The sequence below is a fragment of the Lynx rufus genome, unplaced genomic scaffold, assembly GCF_022079265.1.
Source record: "Lynx rufus isolate CCGP_SWC_20201006 ecotype Redwood Valley unplaced genomic scaffold, mLynRuf1.p SCAF_8, whole genome shotgun sequence".
Classification (NCBI taxonomy): domain Eukaryota; kingdom Metazoa; phylum Chordata; class Mammalia; order Carnivora; family Felidae; genus Lynx; species Lynx rufus.
The window spans coordinates 44,727,018-44,754,273 of record NW_025814896.1 but is presented as its reverse complement, the minus strand read 5'-3'; the positions used below and the strand labels follow the sequence as shown (position 1 = coordinate 44,754,273).

At 44.2% G+C, this 27,256-nt stretch overlaps 1 protein-coding gene across 2 annotated transcripts in view; it reads right to left on the bottom strand.

Annotated features, from left to right (window-relative positions):
* SLC24A3 (solute carrier family 24 member 3) overlaps positions 1 to 27,256 on the bottom strand; it is a 486,519-nt gene that overhangs the window by 60,335 nt on the left and 398,928 nt on the right. For both annotated transcript variants that reach the window (XM_047069242.1, XM_047069241.1), the window contains exon 7: positions 7,389 to 7,463. In XM_047069242.1, the coding sequence (XP_046925198.1) occupies positions 7,389 to 7,463 (75 nt within the window). The remainder of the gene's footprint in view (positions 1 to 7,388; positions 7,464 to 27,256) is intronic.

The window sequence follows — 27,256 nt, the reverse complement described above, 5'->3', positions numbered from 1 at the left end:
CACACCCCCACTCCCACCCATTCACCACTAGGTGGTGCTCACGTCCTACCCTCTGCCTGTCCATTCTGCCAAGGCAGTGAGTGGGGTTGGAAGGAAGTCAGATCAAGTACATTTCAAGGCTCCATGAAACTTCCTGGTAGGAGGGTAAGCACCTCAAAACAGACGGCTTCCTAAAGGAATCTTCAGCCAACGTTGGGGAGGCAGGACACGTTCTGAGTTGGGGACAGGCAGGTCCCTCAAGCTCATACCACCACTCAAATCCCGTGTTGCAGTCGAGGGTCCTGCTGTGTGGCCTTTGGAACTGACTCACCTTTATCCTGGTCAGGTTTCTGAAAACAAGCCTTGCTTGGGGAAGCAGCTCTTTGTGCTTTTCTGGTTGTGTTTGTGCCAGACACTGTGGCCACCCCCAGTGACCACACACGGGTGGTGCTAAGTGGCACCTGAGCCCCAGGTTTGCTGCACACGGCTGGTCAGCAGACCTGCTCTCTGACCCCAATGTGATTCATCCAAAGCTACCTTTGGCTTCACCCTTAAGTTTTCCACGTGTTCCACAGACGAGCTAAATGTGAACACACACACGCAAGAGTGATTTTGAAGAAAAAAAAAACCTCTCTTTTCCTTCAGGCCTCAGAGAAACAGTTGGGTACCATGGAAACCAGCTTTCAGTCCTGGTATCTGCTCTAGAGTTCTTCTAAGAGAGATAGGCTTACAGCAGGCAGGTGAATCCCTGGATGACATCCCAGGGAACTGCTAAGGATGTGGCACCCTCAAGCAGGGAAAACACGGGCCAGGAATCGCCCAGGTGTGTGGACAGCAGACAGCCTGGCTGGCTTCTGAGCAGAGAGGCAGGTGGCTGTCCCCACACTGCATGTCAGTCCATGGACTGGCTTACTACAAGCTGTAGCCATGGAGCAGAAGCAGCCGCTCTGAAGAGCCTGAGATTTCCGTAGCTTGCGTTACAATCACTGGCACCATTAGGATGTTCAGCAGCACATGTAATAGGAGAAAATCAACACCACTGTTGTCTTTCAAGAGACTAAAACCTTGAAAAATCTTTCCTCCCTAGATGGAAACGGAAGCTGCCCCTGCCGCCCCGACTTGTCACTCAACAGAATGGAGACGCCCTCGGGAGATGTGCCCAAATGGAGTTTTGACTTCCTCAGCTCTGGGGACTTGGGGTGCAGATGGCTTAGGCGAGGCCATCTGAGGGAAGGCCTTCTGAGGGAAGGAATCTGATGGAATGCACTGGAAAGCTGCTGTTATACACTGATATGGTTTACACTTGAAGGTTAAACAGGAGTTTCGATGTCAGGATCTCTAGCAGGTGGACGACAGTGGTGGGAGCTGAAGGAGGGTAGGAAATAAAGACTATCTAAAGGCAGGGCTTGAGCAGAACTTGCACTATGAGCAGGGCTTGAAGTATGCAGAGGCAGGATACCAGGGGAAGGAAATGGATACAGGGACAGATTTAGGATACGGGGAGGATAGTTTGCTAAACCAAAAAGGTTGGTTTGCTGGGCAGTGCGAAACCAGAGACACGTTAACTACAACTTCCAAGTTGTCTTCCTTATGAAAGAGAAGGGGGTCCTCTCTGCATCCCACAGTCTGGCTGACCCACTTCCCTGCTCCTGGAGCAGACCCAAGGAAGACGCGGCTTCCTAGTGTACCCCGACATCATTTAGAGCAGGCCCCTCCTCCTCTCAGGGGCGGGGATAATGACACAGGCCACACTTTGTATGATCATCGTTGATTTGTTTAAAGAACTTAAAATTTCTCACATTCATTCCCTGGGAGAATCTTCCAGCTTCCGTGGTTATTTCTCACTTTGCTAGAAGGGGAGCAGAGATGTAACAGGGGTACCATGAGCATAAGAGCTTCAGTGTTGCTGAACTGGAGACAGAAGAGGCAGGGAGTGCCTTGCAAGAAGGGGGCCAGGAAGGAGAGGCCTTGAGCCAGAGGGGCAGGGCCCTGGAAGCCAGTGGAGGGGTAGGGGGAAAGGACAGGCATCAACATGACTCTGACATGTCTTTTCTCTCACAGATAGGGCAACATAAGAAGATTCTGGATCAATTACAGTCAGCTGTCTTAAGGAAGGAATTCCAGGAGAAGGAAGGCAGAAGCTATTCCCTTCAGTCTAAAAATAGGAAGAAAGCACAGCCAGCACATACTTACTCTCTAATGGTGGACTGCATGGTGGGTGAGGGAAAACAGGATGATTTCAAGATGAAAAGGCAGATTTGATTGGAGGGGAAATCCAAATTCTTTTCTAGGGAGGCACAGATGTACCATCTTAGACACTTCCTCTGGCAAACCTGAGCTATTGCTGCTCCCTGACCCTGGGCAAGTCCCTGAATTTCTGGAGCCTCAGTTTTGCCATCTGTAAAATGGGACCCATGTAATTCGCTGGCCTGCATAGTCGTGAGTACTGAACTAGAAATCCTTCATTGACAGACCCAGCACTCGGTCTTGCAGTATTGAGTCTATGCTTGTTAAAACTTAGGGAAGGGGGGGCCTGGGTGGCTCAGTTGGTCAAGTGTCCGACTCTTGGTTTTGGCTCAGGTCATGATTTTATGGTTCATGGGTTCAAGCCCTGCATTGGGCTCTGTGTTGATACTGCAGAGCCTGGTTGGGAATCGCTCTCTCCCTTGCTCTCTGACACTGCCCCACTCGCTCTGTCTCTCTCAAAATAATAAATAAACTTAGATTTAAAAAGAAAAAACTTAGGAATGCCTGTGAGAATGTGCATATATTTTCTATGGATGGATTTGCTTGCTACGACTGTGCTATCCGGTATGATAAGCACTAGCCACATGTGGCTACATACGTTTAAATAGATTGAAGTTAAAATTCAGTTCCTTGGTCTCCTTAATTGCAAACCAAGAGCTCAAGAACCACCTGTGGCCTGTGGCTACACTCCTGGACAGTGCTTCCCAGGCCATCTCTGGCGGCTGGGTCAGCTAAGTGGTCTCTCTGTGTCCCCACAAAATCCCCTTGGGACAGGGGATTGCAGTCAGAAGAGAGGGAAGCGTTACCTCGAATGGGCCTCACCCCACATGCCCATGCTCAGTTGCCCCAAGGGCCCCCCCAACTGCTGCCAAGTGCTTACCGGGCCCTTCTCCAGGTAGGTGGCCTCCTGAGTCTGGATTTGTGAGCCAATGAAGTGATCTAGAACCTGTCTCTGAGGCCTATCCGCTCTCCCAAGAGGTTTCCCTTCTCTTAATGCCCACAATCTGCAATCTCAAAGCAGAGACGAAGGGTAAAAATAAAGTATTCCTTTTTAGGGCAGCTGTTAGACGGAGGATGTAATGAATCATTTGCATTTATGTAAATTACACGATTATGTAAATTACAGTAACATTTCAATAAAAGGGATGGGTGGGGCCCGCTGGAACTGGGAGAAAGTAGGGCCAGGCAGAGCTGCGCTGCTGATGGACGTCGGTTGGGGGTGGGTCACCGGCCTGGGACAGATGCAGCAGGACGGTCTGTAAGAGTTTGCAGATGCACATAAGGACATGCGCCAAGAACCCAGAATGCTTTCAGAACCTAAGAGGGGACACTTCTCTTGCAGAGAGAGACTCAAGTCATGGGGTGAGCCTCTGGGCCTTGTGCGGCTTCCCCAGGGCCTGAGGCTTCTCTATGTGGAATGTCACCAGGGCTAGAGAGAGTTGCCTGATGGGGCGGGAAAGGCAGACAGACACACACTGAATGTTTCTGATACTATAACTGCCATTGACAGTAACACATTCTTAATTTCTTCTGCTTTCTCCCTTCAAGACAACAACAAGCCAAGCAGAAAATAGCACAGAGCCAAGGTAGATGGAACCCAAATATCCAAGTGAACCCAGTCCCTGGTCTCTAAGTTAACTTTTTTTTTTTCATGTTTATTTATTTTTGAGAGAAAAGGAGAGCAAGTGGGGAAGGGGCAGAGAGAGAGGGAGACACAGAACCTGAAGCAGGCTCCATCCTCTGAGCTGTCCGCACAGAGCCCAATGCGGGATTCAAACTCACTCACCGCGAGATTATGACCTGAGCTGAAGTCAGACGCTCAACCGACTGAGCCACCCAGGCGTCCCTCTTAGTTAACTGTCTTAAGCCCTGTTGGTTTCAGTGTGTACATGCTTGTCTTGTTCCTATGTGTTTGCTTGTTGGTCTTATCCATCTCTCAAGCCAGCTTCCATTTCAGCTGCTTCAGACCCAGGTAATCATGACTGTCTGCACTCTCCTGGTCCAGCAGCACAAACGTCCCTGTGGAAGCTGTCTCTCCTGCTGTCTGGATCCAGGGCCCCACAGTTTGTCCTTGGGGCGCCTCTGAACGGGGGTCTGTAAGGCCTCTCACTGGGATGTACATAGAAATAGCCATCTGGTCCCACTTAGTCCAGACTTGCCCTCTGGGTGAACGAGCTCTTTATTGCATCCCCCCAGGGGACCAGGAGTTCTGTCTTCTGAACATTTCAGAACCATAAAGAGTGGGTAGAAGGTTAAAAAAAAAACCCTAATAGTTAAAATAAATTGTTCGGATGGTTGGTAATTATTTGTGGATAGGAGGAAGGCTTTTAAATACAGGAATTTTAAATGTCCACTGCAGGGTCCCATAGGGAACCCCATATTATATAAGGAAGGCCAGAAGGAAAGTGATTTTGTTACCATGACATTGGGGGAAACATAGAAAAAGGAGAACAGGAAACCCTGATAAAAACAGCGGGTGTGAGCAGTAGCCTGGGGCTGGGCCATGGAATAGATTTGGGGACACTGAGAAACCCTTTCTGCTAAATGCCATGCTTCTATGTATGACTGTTCTACTCCTTACGCCAGTTTTAAGACTTATGTGAAAATGACCCCAAAAATGAACAGCAGTCAGAAATCTAGACAAGTGGGCTGCCACGATGTCTTGTGTTTGAGAATCTCAACATCTCCTCTGGAAGCAATCACTGCCAGGCAGCAGAGGACTTATCCCAAGGAAATGGTGTCCAACCGCATTTGAAGTTGAGTTTCTGAGGTGAGCATGCATCAGAATCACCTGAGGGGCAGAGAAGATTGTGACCAACATTCAACTTCCTGGGCTCTCCTCCAGAACCTACTGGATTGAAATCTCAGAGTTACACCTTTTAGATAAGAATATTGGGTGTTTCCAGGGTGCACTGAAGTTGGCAGGACACCAGTAAAAGTCAGAAGAGCCAAGACTAAACGCTGAGGACTCAAGCTTTATCTCTGCCATTACTTTCTAACAGTGGAGAAATGTAATTTTTCTCAAATCGGAAAACTCCAGCCTTGACATCTGGTCTGTAAACACACAGTATAGACCTTCAGGGAATAGCAGAGAATCACTGGCTTTTGCACCTTGCGGCCAGCCATCTGAGGAAAATACAGAGCTGCGGCAGCCTGGGTATTTCAGCTGGCTCAGCTCTGTGATTCACAGCCACGCATGAGGCAGATTACTGGTTGGCCCAAAGATCCTACTCGGGTGGGCATCACCCGCAGCCCAAAGAAGCAAAACCGCTTTACATCTTTACACATCATTAGCAACAATTATATTAAAAAAAAAAATCATGGGCATGTCCCGATAAATCTGACTGAAGACAAGTTACTTCCCATCGAGTCCAGGAGGTGTCTGTACTGAGAACAGAGAAAGAAGCCAGTGTGGGCAATTCACTGTAGGAGTGCACATGCCAAGTCTGTGCCCTGGGGAAATCTCAGCCTGTACTTTCTGCCTCATCACCTCGCCTTTCTGGGAATGGTCTTCTCTTTCTGAAATGCAGCAAAATACAGAGTTGCATTCATTTGCGCTATCTCCAAGCCATGTCTCTTGAAAACAGTAACTTTCAAAACCTGTCCTAAATTACCCTACCGGCAGGTTGAGCAAATGGCACACATGATCAATGTGGGTTCCTACGTTGCAGGACAAAGCTCAAAGCTCACTGCAACGAGTGTTTGAGAAGTCTGGGCTGTGTGAACAGCAGAATCTTCTAGATTTGGGGTGATCATACCTTTCTCACAGGTAATAACTGAGAATGAGAACACAGAATCCACACATGTCTTTAAGTCTACCAACTGAAAGTTCAACAGAAGAGGCATGTCTCTAATTCCAATGCGGTGTAAATGAACTCTCTACTCTTGGTCAGATCTTTACCCTCCCGACGGTTAACGGCCCTTGGAAAGAGGTTGTAAACCCAAGATCTTCACTGTCAGGAACTGCTGTTGGCTGAAATACCTGCTTGTTCCTTGTAGAAAGCCTTGTATTAAACATCACTTTTAGCTTAATTGTAGAGATATTTACAATTAAATAACCTACAGGGAAGTGCTTTGTAGACAGGTGAGTAAACCCTTCAGTGGATCTATTCCTGTTCTGTAGGTAAGAAAACTGAGACTTGAAGAGACTTTGATTTCTCCAAGGTTATTAGAGCTAGCAAGAAGGGAGAGGACCACAATTAGAAGTCAGATGTGCTAGCTTCCATTTCAGGTCTTTCTGATTTGCCCCCCTTTCTTCTGGATGACTCAAGCTAAGGGGTCTGGATTTGTCCCCACAGGTGACATGGAGTCACAAGGGACTGGCATGTACAGGCAGCTCTGAGGACTGCCTGGGGTGAAGGAGGGGGGCTGGCAGCGATGTTACTAGTTTTAAGACTGACCTGCGATGGGCTGTGTCAGTTCAGGCCAAAGACATAAAGAGCCTCAAGTAAAATGGGCTATGAAGGGACATACTGAGGACATTTTTACAAGATGAAAATCTACAATTAAGCCAAATGGGTATATGGTGGAATTGGGAGAAAGGTCAACTTAAAGTCATTCTCAGGTTGGGTGGCTAAGAGAGAAATAGGGGCTGAAATACTAGAAAGGGGGTCCTGTCTTGGGGAAGTCATCCTAAGTTTAGAGACATGTTGGGTTTGGGACAGAAGATGTCCAGTACAGAGTGGCTTATCCGTGACTGGACCTTTGAGAGATGCCATTGCCAAGAATATAGTGTGAAGGTGTCCGCACAAAGGTGGTAATGACCATGGGCACTGTCCTGGGAGAGCATACAGAGAGGCAGAAGTAAGGTCCAAACCCAGGGACACTGACGCTGAAGAGAGTTACAGAGGAGACCATGAGAAAGTGAGAGGCAGTGGTCAGGGGATCACAGGGAAACAGCAGAGGACTCTCATGGAACCAGATAACCAGAGTCAGTCAAATCTCTTGTTGTGAGCACCAAACTATCATGCTGGGGTTCTGGGTGATCAAAGTAGCTGGAAGAAAGAAAAGCCACCTCCATGCATAGACATCCATTCGTTCATTCATCACCAGAGACCTTGAACTTACTCCATGCGGAGGAGCTGCATATAACCCCGAGTGGTGAGAAGGACGAGGAAGAGAAACAGCAAGGGACTCAGGTGAGGTGTGCATCCCACACTTACCACGATGAGCGCGACCACAGACAGCGTGTAGTAAATCGAATCCCTCAGCAGGCACCACGAGGAAAGAGCCACAACCTGAAGGAAAGGGGGAAAAGACAGTAAGAAACAGGCTATTCCACAGCACAAAGGAGAAAGCCTGGCTCCTGGTGGCTCTGGCCAGTGATAAGCTGGAAATACAACCAAGTATTTCTGTCTCCCGTGCTGGTCCCAGTCAATCTGTCCGGTGATATGAATTTACTGAAGGCCTTTGGGCATATTAGTCTGGATCTTCTGAAAGGCAGATTTCAAGGTAGGATCAAACCTGCAACAATTCTGTGAGGGGGAGACACTCATGTGAGAAAACGGGGAGGGAATCAGGGCAAAGGTAGGAGTGACCCCTGTGAAGGAGAGAGGGAAGGTCGGGGGGACGTGTTCCAGGCTGCTGGGCAGCGTGGGGAAGGCTCGGCAAAGCTGACCCAAAGACCCGTGTCTCGGGGCGCCTGGGTGGCGCAGTTGGTTAAGCGTCCAACTTCAGCCAGGTCACGATCTCGCAGTCTGTCAGTTCGAGCCCCGCGTCAGGCTCTGGGCTGATGGCTCAGAGCCTGGAGCCTGTTTCCGATTCTGTGTCTCTCTCTCTCTCTGCCCCTCTCCCGTTCATGCTCTGTCTCTCTCTGTCCCAAAAGAAAATAAATAAACGTTGAAAAAAAAAATTAAAAAAAAAAAAAAAAGACCCGTGTCTCCCAGGAACCCACCAGCCTTAGCATCCCTTATGCCAAGGGGACGTTAGAGCAACCTACTCTGTGTCCTTGTCAATGCTCAAGTGTCTGCTGCAGCCCATGCTCCTGTATACAATGAGCCCCAGGCCTGGGCAGCGGGTGCCCTTCAGAAGGGGCCTGGAAAAGCCCAGTCTGCTACCCTCTTCTCTCACCTCTATTACATGCCTGTCCTTGTCGGCACCTGACTCCTGGTTTCATCAGAATTTTTAAAACATCGATTTGCATATTTATCTAGAGAAAACATTATTCTTGGCAGTTGGGCAATGTCCCTCTAAGGATACGATGGCTCTGCTGTGGGATGAGGCCAGGAGACACACTGCTGGGGGCTACGGCAGCCCTGACCTGCTGCTCCCAGACTTCCTGCAGGAGAAGAAAGCCCCTGGGTGAGACAAAGGAGGGCAATGGAGCCGCAGCTGGGCCATGCGGAGGAGCAGCTGCGGGCAAGGGGGGGGAGCTGCAGACGCTAGGTCAGGATCCCTGTCCCGGAGGAAAAGTCATTTCTCCTTGGTAAGCCCTTCCAAGTCTCTTTTTAAGGGATGCCTGCTATTTTCTCTTTGCTTTGTGGAGCAGGTCCATTTTGACTCTCACAAAGAACCTGGGACAGTCTGGAGAGATGCGTCGGACGTGCTTCCTGGGCTGTCATTCATAGCTCCCTCCTGCCTCCCTAGACAAGTGTCAGCCACCCCATGGCCACAGGACATGTCTAGCTGCCTTTGCCCTTGGCCTCGTACGTGAATAAGGACACAGCAAACGTCAGCTGTCAGCCGGGCCAGTGACAGGCACACGCTGCACCAAAGACAATAGAAAAAGGGATTCAGGGACAGGGCCACATTTGGAGCCTCCTCTCTCCCTGACTACTGTGTCAGTCTATAAAGAAAAGATCAGGCAAAGTCAAACCAGAAAAGGATTCAAATAACATGAAAGAATGACTTAAATAGAACCATAAATGAGTAATGAGGCCAGTCTCTTTCCATGAACACATTCTTTCACTTGTTATAGGGACACTTAGGTATTTTCTGGTGCTGATTTTGCCTTATTAGGCTTTGTATTTGCAGATCTAAGTTCCAGATGATGGGGTTGTCAAGAAAAGGACTCATGCCACAGAAATCACTTCAGAACAAATGTAAAGTATTCTTTACCCCTTTAAAAAGTTTTTTTAATGTTTATTTATTCTTGAGAGAAAGAGACAGACAGAGCACGAGCAAGGGAGGGGCAGAGAGAGAGGGAGACACAGAATCTGAAGGAGGCTGCAGGCTTTGAGCTGTCAGCACAGAGCCTGACGTGGGGCTCAAACCCATGAATCTCAAGATCACGACCTGAGCTGAAGTCAAATGCTTAACCGACTGAGCCACCCAGGCACCCCTTCTTTACCCTTTTATCATCCTCTCCCCTTGTACAGTGTACCCATTAGCATCTATGCTCATCTATGGAATGCCGTACAGGGGACTGGACTGTCCATTTTCCAGCAGGTCATAAAATGTTGTGAATATCGATTCAATGTATGATGATTAGGAAAATGAACTTAAAACATGTGGCAAATATCAATTCTGAATTTCTTTAAAAAAATCACTTGGGCTTTTAGTTATAGCTCACAGATTGTGGACACATACCATGACCTTTGCTCTTTCTTGTTATAGCAGGACAAGGTAATAGTAAAGGGCTTTTTTTTTTCTTTTTTTGCAAGATAGACCCCCAAGGGAAAGAGTATATAAGAGCTGATCAGAGCAACAAAATTTTGGATACTGGAAAGCAGAACAGTGGGCCACTCAGCTAGGCCATGTGCAGAGCTCTAGAAGTGGGAAGAAAGGAGGGTCTGAAAACAGGGACACTGAAAAGCTATTTAATCATTTAATCCATAAACTTCCTCACTCACTTCAAGCAGACCAGTAGTGAGGTGAGGTACCTCCTTCACCTTAATGGAAACAGGAAACCTGGCATGAAGAACATAAGTTCCAGAAAATAGAGGAGAGAGAAAATAATCAAATGAAGTAATTAAAGAAAAATTCCCAGAAGTTATGGATGGGCATTTTCTGAGTAAAACGGCCTCCTGAGTGTTCATCACAATGGACCAAAAAAAAAAAAAAAGAGAGAAAGAGAAAGAAAAACGATGTAGGCTGAGGCATATCATTATGAGTTTTCAGAGTGCTGGCACAGAGGAAAGGTCCTAGAAACCACTAGAAAGAGAGTAATGGGATTACATACAAAGGATCAAAACCAGAATGACATTTTATTTCTCAACAAAAGCACTGAAAACTAAAAGACAATGAGTGACGCCTTTTAAAATTAGAGAGGAAAATGATTTTAGCTTGAAATTCTATGCCCGACCAAACTATTCATTAAAAGCGAGAGAAGCATAAAAATAAAAAGCTAAATTGTCTCAGAAAATTTACTTCCTGTGTACCCTTTCTCAAAGGCTGCTGGAGGATATGCCCCACCAATCACTATGCTGCACATCTAATGTACATCATTTAAAACGCACAGTTGCCTTGGGGCACCTGGGTGACTCAGTTGGCTCAGCGTCCACCTCTTGACTTTGGCTAAGGTCATGATCCTATGGTTTATGAGTTCAAGCCCCACGCCTGGCTCTGTGCTGATGGCGCAGAGCCTGCTTGGGATTCTCTGTCTCCCCCTCTCTCTCCCTAAAAATAAATTAATAAACTTAAAAAAAAACCCAAAGCAAAACACAGTTGACTCAAAAAGGTGGGAAATTGGTGCTGGTGGGATTGGACGAGAGCTATCTTTCATAATAAGCTTTCTAGAATTGGTTGCCTCTTTCAGCTCTTTGTATATATGACTTCAATAAAAATTAAAACCTAAGAAAGTATGATACAAATTACCCACTTAGATGTGCTGCAAGAAATACATCTTGCATCAGGCCTAAATGCCAACTCTAGTTGAAAAGTGGTTCATTCATCCTCCAGAACAGCTTTCAATCACCAGACCACCATCAAATTTAGCTTCAGATTCAGAGCCCACACCTGAGCAAAACCAATTTTTTTTTCTATAGAAGGGATGACCAAAAGACAAGTAAGGAGTCAAACCAGAGAAGAATTTCTTTCCGTACCCTGGAGGGAATTAATAGAGCATCGTTGATGAGTCCGTGATGTCTGTATTGAGAGCTGTGACCATGACCTCCTGTCTACCTCTACCTTACCTTCCTGTGATCACCATTCATTACCATGGCAGATATTTACCTGACACTTCCTACAAATACAGGCATTGGGAATGGTTATGTCATCCAATCCTATAGTGACTGATAAGAAGGGTCACTGTCACCCTTGATGGCCAGCAATCTGGGCAAGATGGTGCAAGTAGCAGTGGGGAAGAGCTGCGATCTGAACCTAGGAAGCCTGGGTCTCAAGCCTCTGTCCCTGCACACTCCAGCACAAGGCCTCCCTGCAGGCAGCAATGAAAGCACACACTGATTCATTACTGCCTCCCACAGAGATCTTTTCTCCATGACTTTAAGTCATTAGGTAGGTGTTTTGGAGATGGTAGCCAAAGGAGGGAAGAGCTGAAGGTGGGAGACAAAAAAGCAGTGACCACAGCTCAATTAAAAAAACCATTCTGCTTTAGGGGCACCTGGGTGGCTTGGTCGGTTGTGTCAGACTTCAGCTCAGGTCATGATCTCACTGTTGGTGGGTTCGAGCCCCACGTCGGGCTTTGTGCTGACAGCTCAGAGCCTGGAGCCTGCTTCCGGTTCTGTATCTTTCTCTCTCTCTGCCCCTCCCCCACTCTCACTCTGTCTTTCTCTGTCTCTTGAAAATAAATAAATGTTAAAAAAAATTAAAAAAAACATTCTGCTTTAAAAAGATTCAGGGCAAGTAATCAAAGCAGAAAGGAGTTGCCATAAAGACTGTAGACATGGACACAGTATAGACATATTCCAGGAGCAAGAGAGTCCGTTAAACAAACCGGAAACTCCTCTGTTTAGCTAGTTTGGTTGGTTAAAACAAACAAACACCAACGCAGCTCATTGTTCTGTGTCTGAATGTTTCACTTTTCCACAGATTGGGGGACGTGGGGTCTAAGGGGTTCCCTTTGCTTCTCGGTGAAGGGTCTTTTTTCTTTACATGGGGGTCAGCAACCATCTGACTCAGATCCTGAACATATTTATTGATAGAGAGGGACATGTTAGCACTTCTGCATCAAACTGGGAGCCTCTCTTGTCATCTGTTGGCAGGTGTCTCCCAACTCAGAGCAGGGGAGGCACCGATGAGAAGACAATGCTTCCTTAGCGCTCTGCAAAATGGCTGCAAGGAAGACTAAGAAGTCACTTTGGCGAAGAGGCTAGAACAGGGCTCCTGGGAGAAAACCAACAGTGAGTAATCCTGCCCTTGACCTCGTTAATCAATGATACAGATGGTGCAGATTACAGAAGGCCATCGCTGGCACACTCCTCCACAAATTAAAGGCAGAGGCTCTATTTCCCCTAGCTCCAGGAATCCTTCACAATTGAAATTTCATCTTGGTATTTCTTGATCATCTTTTCTATTTCTGGAGTGCATTTCACACTTTTTCTATTGAATATGCAGCTTTAGTTTCCTTTTTATAATTTCATTTAGTTTCACAGTGGCATAATGCCAAAAGAAAAAAACCCCAAAACATCACACTTCCAAAACAGAGGAAAAAACACATTCTCCTTTATTCAAATGTTGAGTGATAATCTTCTTGAATTCTGGCTCCTTCAAGGAGGTTAAAAGTTAACTAACTGTTCACAATAAAATGATATATTTTTTGTAGATGATTACTGCAAATCTACATGCAGCTGTTTATATATAGGATAACATACACACATAAAATATTTGGAGATATATGGTATAAATGTATATAATGCAATGTAATATATATGATGATTTTTTTAATGTTTATTTTTGAGAGAGACAGAGAGAGAGACAGAGAGAGAGAGAGAGCAAGCACGAGTGGGGGAGGGGCAGGTAGAGAGGGAGACACAGAATCTGAAGCAGGCTCCAGGCTCTGAGCTGTCAGCACAGAGCCTGATTTGGGGCTCAAACCCACGAACTGTGAGATCATGACCTGCGCTAGTTGGACGCTCAACTGACTGAGCCACCCAGGCGCCCCATGATGAGTTTTCTCGATGAACAGTGGAATTTGACATTGTAGACACATTTTAAAAGGCACAAACACCCTGGGCTTGTAAGTGCTTTGCCTTTTTGAAAAACGATTGAAGCAGTCGGAACAGCGTAATAGTTACACGACACAAAACATACAACGATCCTCTCAGAGAAATGTTTGTTATTTCACACAGATTTCACGGAAAAAGGATTAGAAAAATCATAACATGAGTTTTGTTCCAAGCTTTTGAGCTGACACAATTTCTACAGCCAATTCTTATCTCAGGAAAGACAGCCATACGACGTGGGGCAAGGATGGGCCTCCGGGGTGTTCCCCAAACACTCTGGGAGCACATAAAATTCACAAGCGGTGTTCAGAACAGGTGAGGGCCTGACCCGGGTTTTCCTCCCATGGGGAAGTCTTGGCACTGCTGTCTGTTCATTATTTAACTACACTTTTTTTTAATGTTTATTTTTGAGAGAGAGAGAGAAAGAGAGAGAGAGAGAGAGAGTCTCTGTTGGCAGAGGAGGGGAAGGGCAGACAGAGAGGGAGACACAGAATTCGAAGCAGGCTCCAGGCTCTGAGCTGTCAGCACAGAGCCCAAAATGGGGCTCGAACCCACGAACCATGAGATCATGACCTGAGCGGAAGTCAGATATTCAACCAACTGAGCCACCAAGGCACCCTTTAAAAAATTTTTTTTAATGTTTATTTTTGAAAGAGAGAGAGAGAGAGAGAGACAGACAGAGCATGAGTAGGGGGAGGGGCGGACAGAGAGGGAGACACAGAATCCGAAGTAGGTTCCAGGCTCTGAGCTGTCGGCACACAGCCTGACACGGTGCTCGAACCCACGAGACGTGAGATCATGACCTGAGCTGAGGTTGGATGCTTAACCGACTGAGCCACCCTCGTGCCCCTCAACTACACTTTTTAAATATTTTGATCCTGGGAAAAACCCCTGATATATAAATGACTCCTGCTTTCTGGTTTATAGTCAGAAATGGACGGTAATAATCAGGTCATGTTAAAAGACAATACCATGCTTTTGCAGAATACAGTGAACTTTGGCTTATTAATCTTCACAAATTAAAATTCACAAAATGAATTTATATTTAAAAATTCTTTTTCTAGGAAATCTCATCTTGAGTTATACTTTTAGGTGAGGAAAACAAATGAGAAGTAAACAAGCTGCCACTGGAGATCTAGTTAAATAAACATGAGGCCACACCAGGACAGGGCAGACACACAGTAATGTCTTGAACGGTCTTCATTGATTGTACTGAACAATAACCACGGACGCTCATCATGACCCAGAGCACCCAGGACTCAGAAGTGCCTTCTCAATCATCCAAAACATTAGTGCAGGAGTTTTCATGTCAAATGTAAGCTGTTACCTGGTAGGTGTTCAAAATGTGGTAGCTTAGGCTGTTCTCATACACATCAAACTTCACAAAGAGTCAGCTTTGCCTTAAGGAAGAAAATCCCAGACTTGCCGGCTGTGCTCCTGGAGCCCTTTGTCCACTCTAGGACAGGGCGTAGAGCATACATTCACCATCAGGCATTGCTGTGCCAGGTGCCGGCACCAGGTACAAGTAAATGTAGGGTATGAGGGTAATTTCACCTAACGGGGATGTGATTCCACCCAGAAATAGAGCCCGAGGCAAGGATTTGAGTTCACCAAGGTTATTTGGGAGGTGGTGGTAGGAAACATTGCTAGGGTCTGGGGAAAGTGAGGTAGATGACAGAAAGAAGACAAGGGGCAAATTACAGTAGGGGGCAACTGGGGTGCAATCCTGATTCCTGGTGGGGAGTTCTGGGAGGCCCTGGAGAACACGCTTCTCCCCTTGTCTCGCCCCAGGGCAGAGGGAGCTGGAGTATTTATCCACCCACTCCCATTGGTCATGGTTGAGGGCTGCACCCAGGACTGTTAATACCTGGTACTCCCTGTCCAGGGGCAGTGACCAAGGAGAGCCGTCAGACAGAGAAATGCAGTCAGGCTGGTGGGAACTGAAATGGAGAGGATGAGGGATCACGGGTGGGGCACCAGCCGTGTCTGCCGTATCCAAAACACGGATTTACACAATAATAATCAGGGTAAGCATTCTCTCCATCTCTCTCCCCCCAACCCGCCCCCTCTCTCTCTCTCTCTCTCTCACACACACACACACATAGTACTGTAAACTTAAAAATGCAACCCAATCCTATTTACATAAGGTTTGAAAGCACAGCATACTAACTTATGCTGGTTTTTTTTTTTTTGTTTTAAGTTTGTTTATTTATTTTTAAGTAACCTCTACCTCCAATGTGGGACTCTAACTAGTGACCGTGAGATCAAGAGTCGCATGCTTTACTGACTGTGCCAGCCAGGTGCCCCCAAAACTATGCTGTTTAAGTCTGGAATGGTGTTCCCCTTGGGCCAGGGATAGAGTCTGAAAGGGCATTCTCCTTCTTGATCAGGGTGCTGGTTACTGGGTGTGCTTGGTTGGGAAAAGTCATTGAGATGTACTGATGATATGTGCACTTTCCTGAATGTTTGTGGTACTCCAATAAAAACGCTACCCACACAAAACAAAAATGCAATTACAGTGCTAGTTATTAATATTAATGACACATATTAACTTTAATAGTAACTACTCCATCACACTTGGAGTTGGCTTATTAGTGAAGTTTCCAGGTAAGATACAGGACACAGGATACAGTTAAATATGAATTTCAGGTAACAACAAGTAATTAAAAAAATAGAAGTAGAATTTCAAATATCACCTGGGAAATATATTAAAAATATATTTATTGCTTATCTGAAATTGCAATTTAATTGGGTGACTTCTATTTTTACTTGCTATATCTGGTAATCCTCCTTATGACATTTCAGGCATTGGTTAAGATAACTACTTTGCCTTTCCTTTAAATAAGTACAAAATTGGAGGTTTAGTGAGTTTGGAATGAATATTCTTAAGGCAAAGGGAAAGCTGAATTTTTTCTATATTGTCTATCTTCTGCTGGATATTGATTGCTGTTTTATTCTGGTTGTTGGGCCTGCTCAGAGTATCTTTTTCCCTTTGTTTCTTGTTAACTGCAGTAATTGCGAATGCCAAGATGTACATTATAGTATTTTGTGGTCGTAGGAGGGATTTCTACAACACCAAGACTTTTGGCTTCTCTCAGAAATATCTGAAGACCTGGCAACCTGGGGCATTCTCACATCACTGTGGAGCCATCAGGCATGCCTTCTTTAGATAGGACATACATTCATCAGCTTAACACTGTCCCCTTGATTCTACTGCCCCAACTCCAAAGTCAAGAGTCAGCTGCCATATATTACTTTCTTTCTGCTCTTGTTCTTAGACTGACCACTTCACTCATGTATTATATTCCTGGGCTCTGCAGGAATATACATTTGTGATTCCTGACCTAAAAGAATTATTTTAATTAGTGTTGACAATACTAAAGGCACCAGCTGCCATTTCTTCACAGTACAACATTGTGTTGGAGGTCTTCAACATTTTGTGTGATGCTTGCCTTCATACCTTATGGACCCCTTTTCAGAAGTGTGTATTGAAAGATATAAAATAAATAACAAAGAATTACAAAGAAGCAGATTTCTTGAAATCTGGTTATCAAAACATTGAGATATTAGTGATATATGTGTTTCTTTATTAACAAGAGCCAGTAAGCTTCCTTATTATAAGAAGAGTTAGCCATTTCAATGTAGTGATGAGTAAGAAGAGTGACCCAAGATAATCTGCAATCTCTGTAATGTAGCATGAAGGTATCTTGTATTTCTGCTGGAGATAAAATCAGGTACTGTGACTACTACTATAGCTTGGTGCCTCATGAATAATAAAGTAAAATGTTAAACATACGTGGTCAGTAAAAATAAATAAGGATGTAATGTTTTTCTCACTCAAGTTCACAGACTCCTCTAATCTAGTTTTTGGAAACAGAAGTCCTGAGGTTCTACTCCTTCTTGGCTCCTGGCTTTTCATTATTTCCTCAGTTGTCCCTTCTGCCAGAAAGGGTGTGGGAGATGAGGGGGCTCTCAGTCCCTTCTGGGTATGCAGATGAGAACTCAGATGGAGGGGTTTGATGCTAATGGCAAAAACACTATTTGCTCAAAACCACACTCAGATATCACCTCACACCAGTCAGAGTGGCCAAAATGAACAAATCAGGAGACTATAGATGCTGGAGAGGATGTGGAGAAATGGGAACCCTCTTGCACTGTTGGTGGGAATGCAAATTGGTGCAGCCACTCTGGAAAACAGTGTGGAGGTTCCTCAAAAAATTAAAAATAGATCTACCCTATGACCCAGCAATAGCACTGCTAGGAATTTACCCAAGGGATACAGGAGTACTGATGCATAGGGGCACTTGTACCCCAATGTTTACAGCAGCACTCTCAACAATAGCCAAATTATGGAAAGAGCCAAAATGTCCATCAACTGATGAATGGATAAAGAAATTGTGGCTTATATACACAATGGAGAACTACGTGGCAATGAGAAAGAATGAAATATGGCCCTCTGTAGCAACGTGGATGGAACTGGAGAGTGTTGTGCTAAGTGAAATAAGCCATACAGAGAAAGACAGATACCATATGGTTTCACTCTTATGTGGATCCTGAGAAACTTAACAGAAACCCATGGGGGAGGGGAAGGGAAAAAAAAAAAAGAGGTTAGAGTGGGAGAGAGCCAAAGCATAAGAGACTGTTAAAAACTGAGAACAAACTGAGGGTTGATGGGGGGTGGGAGGGAGGGGAGGGTGGGTGATGGGTATTGAGGAGGGCACCTTTTGGGATGAGCACTGGGTGTTGTATGGAAACCAATTTGACAATAAATTTCACATATTGAAAAAAAAAACACTATTTGGGGCGATCTGGTGATTTCAATTATGTGTGTTTCTGTTTCAGCCATTATTGTGGAGAGAAACTTGGCTATATTTATATCATTTTCCAAGAAGAATTGAAGTGGCTCACAAATATTCATTCTTCCACCTCATCCTAGTAAGTGCAGAATGGGTGTCAGTCCTCTGGGTGAAGAGATGCTCTCCCCACAGCTTGATGCATGCCTCCTATTTACCCCAAGTGTGGTCCAGAACAGCTGCTTTGAACTGCAGCTCTCAGGCCCTGAGCTAGACCTGCTGAATCAGAATCTGCATCTTAACAAGACCCCCAGATGACCCACATTCACATTACAGTGGGAGAAGTGCTGGACCAGAGGACACAGAATTTTTTGGGTCTGGATCACACCTGTGGAACTGAAATGAAAAGAGCAGGAGGCTGGTAGGGTGGCCCTTGGCCTTCACACTGGGCAGTGGGGCTGGACTCAATGCTGTGGGCATGAGTAGTTACTTAGGATCTTCACGCCAAAGAGCAACTGTATATGTCTGAGCTGTAGCTGCAAATTAGAAGCACCCTAATGCTTCTATATATGGAATTTCTTACTTCATCAGTTTCTAGCATCAACTTTGCTGAAGATGCTGGGAGATCACCCCTTTGTATTGTCCCTTTGTAGAACCATGCTAGAGAATTCCAGCTCCCTTGTGCGCTCTCCTATTCTATCTGCTGAATAGATGGGATAAAGAATCCAAAGAAGACTGGTGCTGAATTTATTTTTATTTTATTAAAATTATTTTTAATGTTTACCCACTTTTGAGAGAGAGAGACAAGAGAGAGAGAACATGAGCAGGGGAGGGGCAGAGAGAGAGGGAGACACAGAATCTGAAGCAGGCTCCAGGCTCTGAGCTGTCAGCACAGAGCCTACATGGGGCTCAAACCCACAAACCGCGAGATCATGACCTGAGCCAAAGTCAGACGGTCAACTGACTGAGCCCAGGCACCTTGAATTTATTTTTAAATTTATACTATTTGAGGTAGCAGCCAGATATATGTAGGAAGCAGGCATCTCCTCGTTTCATTGGTCATGAAACCTAGAAGGACAGTCTCAAGCTAAAGGATCATGTCAGTGTCCCAATCTGTGATGCATCATCATAGGTAGTAGGGTCCCCAAATGCTGTGGGGCTTCTCTTCATTTGGAGTACTGATGAAAAAGGAAGTTAATACATATCATTTGAGTTCCGACATGAGATAGCGAAGACCATGTATTTGAGTTAGGCTTATGGAAGTAAGACCCTGGCTTAAATTACACAATTACAATAGTGTTTGACGTCCATAATAGTGCTACATGCAGAAGCTGATGTCCTTGCTGTCGGAAACCTGGTAGTGGAATCATGAGGGACAGGACACACCACTTCCCTCTAAACATTAAAATATTCAAGACAAAAAGGACAGAAAAACAGTAGAGCCAGCTCCCCCCACCCCCACCCCAGCTCACAGACTTAGGTATGGATTTAGAAGTGTTCCTTTCATCCCTGGAAGGATCCATGTTTCTCTGGCTTCATCAAGTTATAGAGGAGAGGCAACATGGATTATATACTTTAAAAGTTAAGATGTCTACCCACTGTTTGACAAAGAATAGGACTTTAGCAATAGCAGGAGTTAGTCTGACTTATAACAGACTATGTGTTCAAAGGAAACGTGGGAGGCCACCACCTGTGGGGGCTTTAGGTTGGGAAGGAAGCACCTGTCCCCTACTCGTGAGTGGATGCAGGGCAGTGATATTTTCATACTAAAAAAATACTGGTTGCTACGTCTGTGTGGCTCATCCGGCTGCAGTTGATCTGTCAGGCAATCTATTTTAAGCAATTTCTGTGACTCAGGGCAGGGACAGCAGGTGACGTTCATGAATTGATTCTGCAGCCAGGGCAAATTGAACCAAGAACATTTCCTTAATGAGTGCTTGGAAGATATCCCCCCCCCCACATTAAGGAAATCAAGAATTAAAACATGGTGACACCAATAACACATCCTGGCTTTATCTGTGTTAGGCAATAAAACAGAGAGCTGAGGGAACGGAGTGATCAGGGCAGCCAGTAACACCAGCCAGCCAACCAAAACCTCCTTCCCCAGGAGCTGAATAGTTCTCAGCCAAAAACATGGCAAGAGGTTATCTAAGAAGTTAGGTTAATTTTTCACTTTGCAGATGACTGTGTTAGGTGGAAGGTAGTCAGCATCTTAGCTGTTGATGGAATAAGAAATGTAATCAAAATGCAGTATGGAAAGTACAATAGTAGGGATACGTGTTTACACTGTGCAGAGGAAGCCAAGACAAGGAGTGGGTTCCAGGTGACTCCCAGGAATGGAGATCCCTGTCCCTCTGTCCGCACTTCCCTCCTGGCATTCATTCTCTGCACTTTTCAGTTTCTCCCCAGGTTAACCATTAATGTGCTGTGTGATCAGGAGCATGGCCTATGCTCTTCCTTTTCTCAGTCCTCTACCTGGAATGATAATATTTACCCACACTAGACTCTCAGCAACGTGCAAGGATTTATTTAACAATGAGAAAATCCTATAATTTGGAAGTGAAAGGGATCTTGGGCATGTGTGCATTTGAAACAAAGAGCACTTGGCAAGTTGTGGCCTTATCTGGAGCACCCTATCTCATTTCTAGGCAGGAAAAGGCCTCTGTGAGCAATTTGGAACCTTCCGGGACCAGTAGTAGGGCTGTTTCCAAAGAGGCCCTGGTACGCAGTGAAGCCCCTTCCTATAACAGTCAACGCCTTAAAATTAGTTCTTCTGTGTCAAATATTATACTAAGCACCTTATATGCCTTTTTCCTTCCGATCTTTCAATACTTTCATTTTACAGATGAGTCAACTAAGACTTAGTGAGGTTACACAATTACCTACAGTTCACAGTTTGAAAGTGATTGAATCACATCTTGAACCAGGGGTGAATACCCACAGAGCCCCCATGGTCAGCTCCTTGCAGGTGACTGGCAAGAATTATCTGCTCATAAGAATGACCTGGGTGTGTTTGACAAATACAGATTCCTGAGCTCAATCCAGACCTTCTGAATCAGACTCTCTCAGGGAGGCCTGGTTCTCAGCCTTGGCTGCCCTTTGGAATTATCTGGAAGTTTTATGAAACACTCATGCTTGAGTCCCCCCTTCAGAGATGGTGAGTTAGCTGAGCTGGGCTGTGGTTTGGCTGCTGGAATTTTTCACTCGCAGGTGATTCTAACATCCAGCAGGGGTTGACACCACTGCCCCTTCCTGCTATGACCTGTTAGGGTCACAGATGTCCAGATAATAAGAAATGAGAAACTACCCTGTGCTCCCCAGTCGCACACAGCATGGAAGAAAACCCCATTCTCTGTGTATGAGGTTTTGAGAGATGGCAATGAATTTTATATCTTCCTTATGAATATTTCAGAGTCTACACACTAGGAGTGTTGCCATTCATCACTCTGCTTATAAAGTAAATCTGTTTTAAAATCTCTTCTGGATTTATAATAAAAATTCAATTTGAGAGTCACGTCAGTGTAAAACAAGAAGTGTAGAATTGTTGGACTTAACTTCATAGCTGAAAAGACGCAAAGGCTAGGGGCTGAAGTCATCGGACGGCTTGCACACTTGTAGGACTGGTGGCTCATGTGGGCCACAGACTGAGATCTCAGCTGGGGCCACTGACCAAACTCACACATGGCCTCTCCATGTGGCAGGAGCTTCCTCGCAGTAGGGCAGCCTCAGGGCGGTCAGACACTTAAGTGGGGGCTCAGGGCTCTGAACGCAAGCGTCCCAAAAGAATAAGCAAAAGCCGTATAGTGTTTTAGGACCTGGCCTCAGGGATCATATAGCTTCATTTTACTGTCACAAGACTGACAGTGTCTAATCATTATCTGGAGCTTTTAAATTGGATAGAAGTACTGGCAGGACAATTTTAATATATTTCCCTTCCAATGAAACAAACACTTAAAGTAATAAAATGTTTAAATCAAATTTCCAAAGGGTGCATTTGGTTGCATAAATCACACACATTTATACAAATGATCTCTGATCCTGGGAGACAGAAGAAACATAAACTGAGTTTTCAGAAATGTCTTCCTACTTCCATCTGATTTTAAAGGAAAAGTCCTCTGAAATTTGTAAGTTTTGTGTAAATAAACTTTAATTTTTTCAACGTTTATTCATTTTTTGAGAGACAGAGACAGAGTGTGAGTGGGGGAGGGACAAATAGAGAGGGAGACACAGAATCCAAAGCAAGCTTCAGGCTCCGAACTGACAGCACAGAGCCCAACGTGGGGCCCGAACCCACAAACCGCAAGATCATGACCTGAGCTGAAGTCGGACGCTCAACCGACTGAGCCGCCCAGGTGCCCTGTGTAAATAAACTTTAAAACATAGAATTGATGATTATGGTTAAAAAAAAAAAAGTCATGCTGGGTGATGGGTATTAAGGAGGGCGCGCTTGTGATGAGCACTGGGTGTTGTGGGTAAGTGATGAATTACTATATTCTACACCTGAAACTAATACTGCACTGTATGTTAACTGGAATTTAAATAAAAACTTGAAAAAGAAAAAAATATCAAGCCATAAACAGGGTATGAAGGGAAGTAAAAATCTTTGGTCTCCCTGTGCTTTCCACTTACCCCATACTCCTGTCACTCACCAGAGGTAACCCTTCTTAACATTTCTTCCTTTGGTTATTTTAGTTGTCACAAAGCTACCATGAAACAGTTTGCTTCTTCCTCTAGATCTTGGTCTCTCTCGACCTCTTATTAGGAAAGGTGAGGAAACAACATTCCCACAGGCGCCACAGGGTATATAGCAGAAAGGTGAAGAACAAGGACCCAGGGCCAGAATTACGGAGTTTGAATCCAGCTCCAACAGTCAGGGGGTGTATGGCCTTGGGCAAGCTATTATTTCAAGTCTCTGCTTCAGTTTCCTCGTCTTCAAAATGGAGATAATAATAGCACTCCCGTCAAGGGTTATTACCAGGGTTAAATGCACTGATACATGTAACAGGTTTAGGACTCTGCATGGCACAATATTAAAGTCTATATGATAAGAGATAGCTACTGTTGTTTCTCTTCTACCTTCCCCTCCCTCTCCCCTGATACTTGAGTTAGTTCTTCTGGGCATTACTTTAGTGAGTTTATACCCATATTAAGAAAATTAAATAGCACATATTTAAAAAAACTAAGTAGTACTTACAGGGTCTATTAATGAAAAACAGCTGTCCCCTGCCTCAACCGTCCCACCTCCCAGAAGTATACACTTATTAATATCATTTTCCTTTTTGGTTCTTCCAGTTCTTATTTCTGTAATGCCAAATAAAGGGATCATAATAATTCTTACTAGATTTATTCACTTAGACATCATTTATTGAAAAATGAAGATTTAACTCATTTATATTACTCCCTACATCTTATACACTCCTAATGTCTGAAAGTTTTATTATTATTATTATTATTATTATTATTGATAATAAATCTTTGAAGGTTTCCTCCTCTATTTCATATTCCATTAGCTTTGGAAGTACTTCTTGATTCCATATTAGGTAGGACAAGAGTGCTCACCTTCCTGCCTGGAGCCACCTTCTTATTCCACCCTCTACTTAAGTATAACTTGATTTTTACATCGTCAACATGAAATCATTTACATTCTAATCTATCACCATCTTTCAGCTGCCAAAATTTTATTTTTTAATCATTTTTTATTGTATACTTTTAAAAGTTTTATTTACATAAGTGGTCTCTACATTCAATGTGGGGCTCAAACTCACGACCCCAAGATCAAGAATTGGATCCTCTACCAACTAAGCCAGCTAGGCACCCTGGTTGTTCATGTTTTATTTAAGGGTTGAGTGTAAATGTAGAAAAACAATAAATAGTTATATTAGAACAACTGGTAAGTGAATATTCCTCACTGTAGAGCCAAACAGCATGCTAAAAATGTAATCTCTTCTTACAGGTTTGATGTCACCACCCACTTGCTATTCAAAAGATAATGTTCTTATGTCAAGACAATATAGTTCATCTTAAACATAATGTTAAACATCATCCTTAAACAAAAAGATTCCATATTTTAGTTTGCATTGTATATTCACAATACTTTTCTTGCATAGATTTTTGTCTTGGGGTTGGAAATGACATTTTTTTCCTTGTTGGGAGACTCAACATGGGGCTTCTTCCCCGTATTATCAACATGTGAAGACACATTTTTTAAAACATGACTTGAAATTATTTCTGTTCTTCTTCTCAGAGATCTTAGAACTTTCTTTCTTTGAAAATCCGAACCATTTTCTTTTTAGACCTGCTTGCTTAGCTTGCTTTTTGGGATTTCTTCTTCTTTTTAAAAATGTTTATTTACTTTTGAAAGAGGGAGAAAGCATGAGCAGAGGAGGGGCAGAGAGAGAGAGGGGCAGAGGATCTGAAGTGGGGCTCTGTGCTGACAGCAGAGAGAGCCTGACATGGGGCTTGAACTCACGGGCAGTGAGATCATGACCTGAGCCCACGCATAACCAACTGAACCACCCAGGTGCCCCCGGGATTTCTTCTTATTGGACTTCTGCGTTAATTTTGCCAATGTCTTTTTTAGGTTTTACCCTCACTTTTCTGGAGCACATTCTTTTATTTTTTTTAATTTTTTTTAACGTTTATTTATTTTTGAGACAGAGAGAAATAGAGCATGAACAGGGAAGGGTCAGAGAGAGGGAGACACAGAATCTGAAACAGGCTCCAGGCTCTGAGCAGTCAGCACAGAGCCCGACGAGGGGCTCAAACTCACGGACCACGAAATCATGACCTGAGCCAAAGTCGGCCGCTTAACCGACTGAGCCAGCCAGGTGCCCTGGAGCACATTCTTAAGTAGCTTACTAAAAAAGAGGTTATGTGAGAGGGTAAAATCCGTGAGCTTTATTGTGCTGAAATTCATTTTTATCTTACCTCCATTTGATGGCTATAGAATTCTGGGTCTAAATTAATTATCTTTCCCAATTGACTATATCTCTGCTGTCTTCTAGCATCCAGTGTTCTCAGTTAAAGTCTGAAGTTCATCTAATTCTATCCCTTTGTACATGACCTGTTTCCTTTCTGAAAATTTTAAGATCTCTAGCCTTGATGTTTCAACATTTCATGCAGATGTTTCTAGGTATAGATGTATTTTCATTCCCTTTGCCACTGTGTCAACTCTTTTAATATGTACACTTGTATTTTCCTTCTGCTTAGAGGACATTTTCTATTATTATATATTTGTTGACTTCTCTAATTTCTGTACTCTCTTCTGAAACTCCAGCTAAATTTCATATTGGAGCCCCTGATGATTTTCCATGTTTCTTAATTTTTTCCTTCATATTTTCCATCACTTATTCTTTCTGCTTTAAAATTCACTCTTCTTATGACTCTCAAGTCTTTGTTTTGGTCATTGCCATACCAATTCTATTATTTCTGTCCTTTTCATATTTTTTTTACATTTTGGAAGTCACATTACAAATTTTTAAAAACAATTTCTTTTTTTACTGATCATTTCCTCTTCACCTCCTGCCCCCCCCCTTAGCAGCCTGTTCTGGTTTTTATGGCTTTAATATCCATGTAAAAAATCTTGAGAATATGAATTAAAAATTTCAAGTTTATTTCTATCACCTCAATTATCTTTGGTTACTTGGTGGACAGCTCTTCTGTTTATCTATTTTGATCCTTCCTTTGGGAAGTTTTCTCAAATGCCTGACAGTCTTTGGAAGCACACTCATATATAGGAACTAGTGGCTGAGTAATATGGCAACCAGCATCAGTTTTCTTTGCAGGTGTATGGGCCTGCGTCCCCGAAGTCCTCTAAATGAGAGAGCCGATTGCTGACTCTTTGAAGGCACATGGGGTGTGTAGACAGGCAAGCTTCAGTTCAGGGTGTGTGGTCAGTGTTGTAGGGCCCCCAAATGGTAAAATAAAGAGGAGATATAATACTTGAGTGTGATTTACTCGCCAACTTTCCTGCTGAGTCCCTCTACAATATTAGACATTGTAAGGGTCCAGAGATAGTTTGGACTTTTATTTCTTAGCCATAAACTCCTATAGCAGAGGTTAAAAACCTGCCTAGACAGATACTCACTTGCTTTAAAAACCATTTTTCTGGTTCTTCCTTGGGAAAGACACTGGTCAACTGATAGAGATGAGAAAGAGCCAGCTGACTCACTTGTTCTAAAGTAGAGTGGTTTTCCAACATGGTCACAAATTCTTCCTGTCATCAAAAATTGGAGATCTATATCCCCTCCTCTTGAATCCAGGTGGGCTTGTCGATACAGTAAGACAGAAGTGGTATTATATGACTTTGGAGGATAGGTCATAAGAGGCCATACAATGTCTACCTTATTTTCTGGAACACTAACCCTGAGATCCTGGAGCTACCATGAAAGTCATCTGATACCCTGAGGCTGCCAGATTGAGGAGGTCAAAGGCACATGGAGAGGCCACGTTGTAGGTGCTCCAGATAATAGTCCCAGCTGAGCCCAGCCTCAAGTTGCCCCAGTCCAGGGTTAAATGTGAGTGAAGAATCCTCCAGATGATCCCAGCCTCAGCCAGTCAAGTCACCTCTAGCCAGTCCAGAATTTCCAATGACACTGTATTTTCTTAGCATTTTCTAATATTTCCAGTATATTCTTAGACACTGTGGAGCAGAGACAAATCATCCCTGCTGTGCTCTGTCCAAATTCCTGGAGCACAGATTTAAAAGGTTGTTGTTTTACACGACTAAGTTTGGGGTGACTACTTAGACAGCAATAGATGCCTGAAGCGCAAGGATAGTCATTTAATTAATTACCCTAATTATTCTTTCTTGACCAACCTCTGCACACACCACACCTCCTGATTCTGTACTCGAAGCTCTGGGAGCTCAAGTGGACCCAGTTCTACTTTAACTCTTTTTTACACGTGGTCCGGATTGAGACTTTCTCTGCTTTGGATCAGTACAATCACATCTAATTTCCATCCTCTAGAAATTCATGAGAGTGTCTAGACCACTCTTGACATGCCTTCCTGGTCTCTGGGAAATAATAATGGATTCATTACCTCTGTGTGTCACAACTGTTATTTCAATAAACTTGTAGATGGGGGTGGGGCAATAAATGTCCCTCCTGAGAACCAACCATGATGTGGTTCAGATGAAGAGACAGATGCTCCATTCAAAAATGGGCACATTTCATA